The 10,797-nt window shown below is 34.9% G+C and overlaps 1 protein-coding gene across 1 annotated transcript; it reads left to right on the top strand.

Moving 5' to 3' along the window:
• Positions 1–4,571: 4,571 nt before the first annotated feature.
• LOC117175624 lies at positions 4,572–5,096 on the top strand. Its single transcript, XM_033365332.1, has one exon. The coding sequence runs from the start codon at positions 4,572–4,574 to the stop codon at positions 5,094–5,096; it is 525 nt and encodes a 174-aa protein (XP_033221223.1).
• Positions 5,097–10,797: the final 5,701 nt, after the last annotated feature.

Consider the following 10,797-nt stretch of genomic DNA (forward strand, 5'->3'; position numbering starts at 1 on the left):
TTTTCTCCTCATTTCTTCTTCCAAGTCTGATATTAATAAATTAAATAAAAGTGGACTCAGAGGACATCCTTTTCTCACACCTTGAAAACCAAATAAAATATTTATATGTCAAAATGAAATAATTTCTTCATTTTTTAATAGTTTCCATTTTAGAATTCCGAAGTTTTACGGTAAGCATTGAATTATAAAAGTTTCCCTATTTATCATTTTTAACCTTTCCAATTAGCATTGAAATTGTGGAATTTCTAACAGTCCAACTGACATTATAAACATTGTTTATTTCTGAATTTTCACATATTTTCCATTTAGCGGTACTTTTTTATTTCGAACGTTTTTTGAGAATAATTCCATTTTCAAGGATTACAATTGAGACTATTTTTTTAAATTTTAACTGCGGAGAATGAAGGTGTCCTTATTTCGATTTTCCATAAATTCCTGTAATTAATATGTATAAAAAGAACTTATACGGTAACGTGTAATGTGCCGTGAAAAAGTAATAAGAAAATAAATCTAATACAATACTTGACAATGGAATATTGTCCGCTAAGAATTTGTAAAAATATATGAATTAAAATTTGAAGGGCTGAAAATTGTTTTACTTTCAATTGAAAGAATTCAAAATAAAATAGAATTGTTAAAAAAATAAATTTAAAAAAAAAAAATTTAAATGCAAAAAGATTCACATTTGACCATTTGTAATTGAAAATCAAATGGAATATTTCAAAGTAAAAGCATCTAAAATTGTAGGAAAGTAAAGTTGTATTAAATTTACAAAATTGCGATGTAACTTAAACACTTATTACAGAAATTTTTGGAAAATCGAGATAAGGACACCTGCATTCTCTACAGTCAAAATGAAAAAACTGCCTCCATTCTAATCCTTGAAAATAGAATTATTCTCAAAGAAAGTTCGAAATAAAAATTACGGCTAAATGGAAATTATTTAAAAATGCAGAAATGAACAATGTTCAAAATGTCAATTGGCCTGTTAGAAATTCCACAATTTCAATGTTAATTGAAATGTTTAAAGTTATAAATAGCAAAACTTTTATAATGTAATGCTTACCGTAAAACTTCAGAATTCTAAAATTAAAACCATTAAAAAATGAAGAAATTATTTCATTTTGACATATCAATTTTTTTGTATTGGGCTTTTTAGGTCAAACTTCTTTGAAAATTTGTCAAATACAAAATTTTCCATTTAAAGGTAAATACTTTAAATTTCGAACGTTTCTGTTTTTATTTGTTAATATTAGACATTTTTCTGTAATAAATGTTTACGATGAATGATAATTTTTCCACTTCCATAAAAATTAATATTGTAATTAATTTTTAATTAAGAAATGGATCTTCTTGATTACGAAATTCTTTTTCTTTAAATATATTCATCTTTTTATTTAAAAATTCATCTATTTGATTGAATGTTGAACTCTTGTAAAAATCAATTCGGTTTTGTGAAGAATCACCTTTTTGGCTGAAAAATATATAAAATTAGTAGGAAATAAAAATGTTGGGTTGCAAGTAAACTTTATTGTTGAAAATTCCTACGTTTGGTTCATAATTTAACAATTTTGGTAGAAAATTTAACTATTTAGTTACAAATAAATCTATTAATTGGAAAATTTAACTACTTGGTAGAAAATTAACTTTTTTATAAAAATGATATAATTTTCTGGTTGAAAATTCAACCCTTTCGAAGATAATTCGCCTTTTTTCTTATCATAGTTTTCACATCTTTGTTAAAGGAATATAAATTTTGGCACACATACGTATTTTTTTTAAATGAAAATTAATATTCTTTACAACAAATTTTACTAATTCATTTTCGGTTGAAAATTTATCCTTTTTCAGTATAAAAACTTGCACTATTTTCTTTAAAATTTGTCTTTTTTGTAATAAACAAAACCGTGTCGGTTAACATAGCATCTTTTTGGCTGAATATTCAAATTTTTGATTGAATATGAGACTGTTTTGTTGAAAATTCATGCCTTGAGTTTCATCCCTTCCGTTGATATTGATTATTCTCTTCGGTTAAAAATGTAACTATCTTGTTTGACATAAAATAGTGCAACAATCCTGAGCAACAGCACATTCATTGTGAAGCAAGCAGCTGTATTTGAAACAAAGATTTGAGAAAAAAGAGAGATACATCACGAATTTCGGGTTTTCGGTTGAAAATTATGGAAAAGGAATTTCTGAAGAATAGACTGTGAATTGCATACCCTTCAAGTGTAATCTTGAAATTGAAACAACTTGCAATTCCACATTTTTCCGATTCAAGAATACGTGGCATCTTTCTTCCATTTTTTTGTGGTAGAATCTGAGAAGAGAGGATAAGGTACGAAAACTCTCAACAGAAATTGAACTGATTAATGGATTATCTTCTTTTTTTAATCGTCTCATCGTTATCTAATGTATCTAATGCAGAATATTGAAATTAAAGTACTTAATATTTTAATGCTTTCTTATTTCTCTCAAGCGGCTCTTATCTCTAACAGTGGGAAGGTTGAGTGAGGCATGACAGGCACTCAATAAAATCCCGAGCTCGGTCCTCGGTATTTACGATGTTTTAAGTATCGTCGAAAAAATAACACTCTAGTTTCATTCGGAAATGATCTGCCCTAAATTTCTTTTACGATGGGTATACTCATGGTGGCCGTTTGCTACTGCCCAGGGACACAAAATGCATCAAATTTTCAATTAATTGCAATAAAACAAGAACCAGACCATTTTTCGAAAAATCCCTTTTCGATGGATTGTCTTTACCCACTAAGATTATGTGGTTAAAATATGAGATCAAAATATTCATAATTGTGGAAAAAATGCTGTCATTTGTAAATGCATGGGCTAATTTTCAAGCACGAGGAAGCACCTTAACGGGATTTATTAGAATGGCAAACGTAATTCCATTTTAATGCCGCAATTTTGAATATTTTTTCCTGCTCTTTTGCATACGGCATCCAAATGTTTGTCTATTTTGCTGACCAGCGCCGGTTTTTGGATCAAATGTATATATTTTGTTTAATACTAAAAAAGGAGAGAACAATAGAGAAAAATTTCAGTGACACTCAGTGTGGACTCTCGCTGCATTCTCATCGACTCTCGTGAAACTTGAGGCAGGCTTCCAGGGGTGCGTCAAATGGCGCATCGAGATGCTCGTAAATCATGACCCTTTGATTGTCATAAAATGCAGACTGGATACAATTTTAATCACCAGAATTTCTTTTCTTCATATAATTGGAAGAAAGTGAAAAACATATTCCCGAAAATCCGGTAATAATTGCAGTAAGAATGGAAACGTTGAAGTCCATTCAAAAGTGTAGCTTTGCCGAAAACTTGACACCGAGCTGGACACCTACTCCCTCAATCTGAATAATAACTACTTTATCTAAACTGCTGATGAAAAAGTGGTATTAATTTCGAATAATGAGCTTTACTGAATGAATTATCAGTTTGCTAGCTAACAATGGGAGAAAAACTTACTAAAGCAATTACTAACTTCTGTCGATAAAAATTATCATTTTAATCTTATGCACTTACTTGAATTTCAATAATAGTGAATTCATACTCAATTAATTTTTAGAAACATAATTGTTGAATCAGTTAATTATTATTGTTAATAATATTCTCTTAGAATAATGGTACACAACAGTAGTTTTTTAAGCATTTTACACTTTTTGTACAATTTTCAATGAGAGTGAGTCAAAGAATTTTTGCACAGTTTATCATTGTTGTTAATAATATTGAGATTAAGTGATTCCAGACACTTGCGGTCTACCTGCATTTTCAAACATTGTTTTCTTTTCAATTGAAGTGAATTGTTAGTTGATTGCATTAAGTACAAATAATTATTCAAACAAATTATCTTTGCTTGTTGTTGATTTTGTAAACAAATGAAATAAGTAAATTTAAAACGTTGGTTTGGTTGAAAGGTCGAATTGAGTGAAAAATCAAAGTTTAAAGTTTGTTTTTGTGGATAGGTTGAACTTTACATGGTGAAAATATAGGCGTGGAGGAAGTGACGTGTTGCGAATCTTGCTCGGTGGATAAGCAGGGTAGAGTAGCATGCTAGTAACACGGAGCTCAGACAGAGGGCGACAGGTGAACGAAGAAAATGAGAATATCGGGTCGAGTGGAGTGTTACGGGATGTGGAAAGGATTGGGGATAAGGCGGGTATCGACGCAAGCTGCGAAAGCAGTGACGACGAGCGGTACAAGACACCGGTTAGGAGTGAGGGAACCGCGACAACAGCAGCAGACATAGGGAGGGGTAACAGGAGCGGTAGATCAACGAATTTGGAAAAGCTCAACAGAGCGGCACAGCCCTTTCATAGCGTAGGTACGATACGAATGCTTGACAGCTGGCGAAAACGGGCGAGTGCAACAAGCAGCGAGGGAATGATTAGTGGAGGGGAAAAATCGGCAGAGGAAAAAAGGGAATAGGGCGAGGAGTTGGAGGGAGGTAAAGGCTTAAAGAAAAGGATAAAAAGAAAAACGCCGGAAAGAGAGAAAAGGGAGGGGAACTTGCTGACAAAGATTCAGGCAATGTTCACAGGCTTTATAGATGAGACATGTGGGATGCTGGAAGTTATGAAGAAGCAAGGGGGGGAGCTAAAGGAGGAGGTACAAAAATACCAAAGAAATGGGATGAGTGGGAAGAATTTTGGAAAGGCGAAAAAGACAAAGTCTGGCAAAAAATTGAAAGCTTAGAGAATCAGCAAAAAGAATTTAATGAAACTAGGATAAAAGAGTTGAGGTTAATAGAAGAGAGAATGATTAAGATAGAAGAGAGCGTTGAGAGAAAACAGGTTGAGTTAACAGCGAGCCAGGATACATCAGAAGTTAGAGTAGGCGTGCGAGTAGAAAATGAGAGATTGCGTAATAGACTATTACAGATCGAAAAACATATAGAAGGGGAAGAACGAGCAAAGAGGAAAAAGACCGTAATGGTCAAAGGGCTGAAAGTGAATAGTGAAACGGGAGAGGAAGAGGTTAAGAAGTTGATGAAAGATATAGGAGCAAAAATAAGAGTGGAAGGGGTACAGAGGGTAGGAAGAATGAGGGAAGGGAGGGAAGGCATGTTTCTAGTGACATAGGGGTGTGAGGAAGAGAGGTTTGAAGTTATGGAGAAAAAGAAGTTGTCAAAGGGAAGATCAGAGAGAATTGAAGAAGATCTGACATGGCAGGAAAGGAGAAGAAAATGGTTGATTGAACAGAGGGCATAGGCGGAAAGAAGGAAAGGTAACAAGGTAATAATAGAGGGGGATAGAATTGGGGCAAATGGAGTGATGAGGATCTGGGACGAAGAAATAGAAGAGTTGAGAACTTCGCAAACAACGCAAGGAAAAGGAAAGGATAAAGAACAGCTAAATACGAAGGAAGGAAATGAGTCGGGGTTTACAAAATATAAAAAGGGCTAAATAGGAGGACAGGAGGAACAGGAGGAGAAAATGGTCTTGTGAAGGTGGCTTTTTGAAATGTCTCAGGATTAAAAAACAAGGACAAGGGGTTTTCGGGGGGAAGTGACCCAATGGAATATAATAATAATGAGTGAAACATGGGCGGATGAGAAAGACTGAAAGGGGATGAAAAGAATGTTACCGAAAGGTTATGTTTGGACGATACAAGAAGCAAAAAAAGAACACATTAAAGGGAGAGGGATGGGCGGAAAAGTTTCAGGTGTGAGAAAAGAATTGGCAGTAAAAGAGGGAATAGAGGGGGAAAGTAACCATAAAGATGGTACAATGGTAATATGGATTATAGTTGGAAAAGTCAGAATAGCGGTGGTTTGTGTATATAGAAGAAGAGGGGAAGAGGAAGGTTGGGGAGTAATTAAGAAGTGGATGGAGGAAAAGAAAGAAGGGTTAGTTCTGATAGGAGGTGATTTGAATGCATGGACTGGCGATCAAGGGGGAAGGATTTGAAATGGAGAAAAAGAAGCATATGTAAGGAATTCCAGGCATAAGGAGATAGACAGGGAGGGGAGGAGGTTACTAGACATAATAGGAGAAACAGGATGGTCTATTTGTGATGGTAATATGAAAGGAGATGAGGAAGGGGAAATTACATTTGTAGGGAAGGGAGAGACAGTGATAGACTACATCCTGGCGGAAGAAAGAATGAGAAATTTGATAAGTTTCGTGGAAGTGGGTAATGAGATTGGGTCCGAGCATTTCCCGGTAATAGCTTCACTGAAAGGTGATGGCAAGAAGCGAGGCAGTTGGAGAAAGGAAAGAGTGGGAGAAAGGAACAAGAAAATGGGAGCCCGGGAGGTAGATAAACTGAAAGAATTTAAAGAAAAAATAGAAAAGGAGAAGATTAGGTTGATAAAAGAGGAGGGGGTAGACTCGTTAATGGAAAGATGGAAAAGGTCGATTGAAAAGGTAAGGAATGAGATAGGTACAAAAACAGAAAGAGAAGGGGAAAAGAGAGGCTGGTGGGATGAGGAATGTAAGGAGAGTAAAGAGAGAATAAAAGAGTGTGTAAGAAAATGGAGAACAGAGGAAATGGAGAAGGGGAAGTACAATAGGAGAAAACGGGAACAAGAGAGGTTGCTAGAAAGGAAAAAAGCAAAGGGATAAGGAAAAGTACCAGAAAAAATAGAAAAAGCGATCAAAGTTTTGGAATGTGATAAATAAGGAAAGAGCAGGAAAGAAGGGCGTGAACGATGAAATAGAGTTGGATGAATGAACAGACTATTTCAAGGGGCTGTTAGGGGGAGAACAAAATAGGATAATAGGGGAAAATACAAAGTTAGTTCTAGGAGAAAGGGAGGTACGGAATAGGATAACGAGAGAAGAAATGGATGCGGCAATAAATAGATTAAAAAAGAACCAGGCTACAGGAGAAGATGGTATGGAGAACGAAGCGTTAAAGTATGGAGGAGAAGGGGTAAGGGAAAGACTTTGGGAGATCTGCAACAAAGTTTGGAATAGAGAAGGGTGGCCAGAAGAGTGGTTGACAGGGCTGGTGGTGCCACTTGTCAAGAAAGGAGAGGAAAAGAAGGTAGAATAGTACAGAGGGATCACTCTCATGCCAGTTGCCTACAAAATATATACAGAAATTGTAAGAAAGAGGTTAGAGAGCCAGATAGAGGAAAGAGAAAGTATTACACACAATCAGACGGGTTTCAGAAAAGGGGTGAGAACAATTGAAAACATTCACGTACTGAACTACTTGGTTAACAGAAATCTAGGGAAAAAGAGAGGCAAACTAATCGCGTTACTCGTGGACTTTAAAGCAGCATTTGATTCGGTAAACAGAAAAATTTTATGGCAGGCAATTAAAGAGAGGGGAATAGAAGAAAGGCTGGTGGCAAGGATAAAAGACATTTTTACTGAAACCAGGATTAGGGTGAAGATAGGAAGGTAAAAAGGAGAGGTATTCTAGATAGATAGAGGTCTAAGGCAAGGGTGCCCTTTGAGTCCGCTACTGTTTAATATGCTATTTGGCAGATCTAGAGGAGAAGCTAAGGAGGAAAGGAAAAGGGGGGACGATATTGGGTAACAGCAAAATATACTCTCTAGCTTATGCGGATGACGTAGTTTTGTTAGTGAACAGCGAGAAGGGGATGAATCTAATGATGAGACTTTTTGAAGAGTATGTGGAAGCAAAGGATCTGACGGTGAGCGTAGAGAAGATCAAGGTGATGTGTTTCAGAAAGAGAAACACCATAATAAATTACGTTTGGAAGATGAACGGACAAGCAGTGGAAAGGGTGGAGGAATTCTGTTACTTAGGTTTTTGATTTAAGGCAGGAGGGGGAAACGAGCTGCATGTGAGGAAAAGAATTGAATGTGCGAGTAAAGTAATAGGCCAAGTATGGGACATAGGAAAGAGTAGCTAAACGGTGGAACCTGAAAAACGAATTTAAAATCCAAAGTTAAAGTTAAATTTAAAATCGTGGAAAATGTTTGTTTTTATGGTAAAAAGAAACGGAAGCCTTGGAAGATCGCCCATTACTAAAGTCATTAGTTTCATTTTTTGTTGTTATTATTTACTTTTATTTTTAAGTAAGGCGAAACATTAGCAGATAAGTAGCGGATAACTTAGATTAAGGATGGAATCAAATTTGTTCTCATTTAGAAATACTTAACAATATTGTGACAGTGAAGGTCCGTAACATTTCCTCCGAAAAATTAGAATTTTACTTTTCATAAACAATTCTTTTTGAAAATTTGGGAGTTTTGTGATTTTTCAAGCTTGAATTTTCTTTCATCATCAAAATAGATGTAGATATTCTTGAAAAAAGCCTACGTTCAATTATATTTGTGGAAATACAACAATTATTCTTGATTCTCTAACCAAATTAAATAAGTTAATATAAAACTTTCGCTTTTTCGTCTACAAAATAATTTGTTTTGCACGAATATGACTTTAAATTTTTCTTGAGAGATTTTCAGTCGCTATTTCCATATAAAACCAACAATAAATAATTGTTATTCCTTATTTATGTAATTTCAAATATCACGAAATTTTCATATAGTTCTAAGCCGATTTTTCTCATGGGAAAATTCCAAAAATTTTCATATATTTAGTTTGATTACTTATAAAATGAACAAATGGAACTACATATGTATCATTTACCAAAATACCTGAAGTATCTTAAATAATTTAGAGGGATCAAAACTTATTTGACAGAAGTCAGTAACCTATTATTCAGATTAAGAGAGTAGGTGTCCAGCTCGGTGTCAAGTTTTCGGAAAAGCTACACGTTTGAATGGACTCCAACGTTTCCATTCTTACTGAAATTATTACCCGATTTTTAGGAATATGTTTTTCACTTTCTTCCAATTATATGAAGAAAACAAATTCTGGTAATTGAAATTATATCCAGTCATCCTTTCAAATTTTAGGTTTCGTAATCGGCATGAATCTCTTGTCAATGAAAGGATAGTTCGTTCCACATGGTTCGAAACGCTACGGCGTATCTGGTTATACTGTCGTGTGCACTTAAAAATTTCTATTACTACTGCAAATATTAACCGATTTTCATGAATCTTGTTTTCGCTTTCTTCCAGCTATATGAATAAGCTAATTCTGTCAATTAAAATTGAATCAATTCATGCTTTCATACTTCAAGTATTTGTAACTAATCTGCATCTCATGACATTCAAAGGGTCATCATTTACGAGCATGAAATTTTTCTCTATTGTTATCTCCTTTTTTATTATTAAACAAAATATCAACATTTCATCCAAAAACCGGCGCTGGTTAGCAAAATAGAGAAACATTTGGATGCCGTATGCAAAAGAGCAGGAAAAAATATTTGAATTTGAGAAAACCTTATTTTTTAAAGTCCTTTCAATTTCATTGAAATTTTACGAACACACCACCTAAGGAGTTTAATTTGATAAAAATTTCGGCACTTTTAGATACACAGCCAAAGTTTTCATCCCCCGCCGTTCAAAATCTCAGCGTTATTTGTAGTTTTTAGGTTTAAAATGTCCTTTCATCATAAAATTATAATAATTTGATATGAATTACTTAAAATTTACGAAATTTAAATTAGACCAAAATCCAAATTAAAAATCCCATTTAACGTCCTCTAATCAAATCGATGCAAAATCCTGTTAAGCAAAACAAGAATCCAACGACCAAATTTGGACCACAACGAATAAACGAAAACCAAACAAACCCTATTGTAATCTGAAAAAACCCCAAAAAAACAAACATAAAAACAACAAAAAAATAAAATAAAATTTTCGGAAAAAAATAAAAAAGAGGAAAGAAAAATGAGTAGGCAGCCAACCACATCCCCTTCCTTCTCTTTTTCTTTCTTTCGTCTTTTTTATTTTTATGAGCATTAAATTACAATAAAATAAAAAACATAAATAAATAAATTTGCATTACCAACGTTTCGGTACTCGTACAGTCCCCATATCAAGGCAAGAAAATTTTTAAGTGGTAGAAATTGACAGCACCCACGAACAGGTGCTCTCTCTTTGATAGCTGAGAATCGAATGAGGGTCAGTAGGCCAATCTGTTGTAAACACAATATAAATATCTGTCACAATTACATCAGAAATAGAGAAAGTAAAAGAAAAATAGAATCCATGAAACAGCTACGTGATATGTAATTAATCATATTAGCATAACTTTTGTTCAACCCATCCAAATCGGTTTTTAAATTAATAGATAACTTTTTTTGTTTTTTAATATAAAGCATTTCCATGAATTCCCTCTTTCTCTCATTACTTTCACTATGCAAAATTTCAACATTATCCCAGTTAAACTCATGGTCAACATCAACAAATGCCTTTTTATGTCTGGCAAGAACACTGGCATCGTTTTTCCTCTATTGGATGCCTGCCCGCGGTTGGTCTTAGTGTCGCCTCTCTTTCTCTGTTGCCAGCTTGTTCTAGCTATGGTAAAGTAGGCGTTCCGATTAAATAGCCCCTTTTTCAGTGTAGTTCGGCATGGTTTCGTAGGCGTTGCTGCGAAAAGTGCGATAGCTCCGGGTGTTTCTCGCACCACAGAGCATGCAGCCGTGCCATGTTACCCCGTTCAGGGGCCACGCTCACATCGTAGCACTCTAGCAAGTCGTGATTTAGTCACTCTGTCCACCTAAAGATCCCGAGATTCCGCCCATCCATCACATTGAATCCATTTTGATTGGCTCCCCCAGCTCTTGAGTGGTCGGCATTGTTGGCCGACCCATTGTCGGGAGCCCTGCGCGTTCTGTTGTTTTGAACCGCACTTTCTACAACTATGTTTGGTGTTGTCATTGTTGTTCCCACGAGAAGCTAGAGAAAGGGGTTCGTCCATCCTTGTAGAACCCCGCATGACGCACGGTTT

Source organism: Belonocnema kinseyi, chromosome 6, assembly GCF_010883055.1.
Source record: "Belonocnema kinseyi isolate 2016_QV_RU_SX_M_011 chromosome 6, B_treatae_v1, whole genome shotgun sequence".
NCBI lineage: Eukaryota > Metazoa > Arthropoda > Insecta > Hymenoptera > Cynipidae > Belonocnema > Belonocnema kinseyi.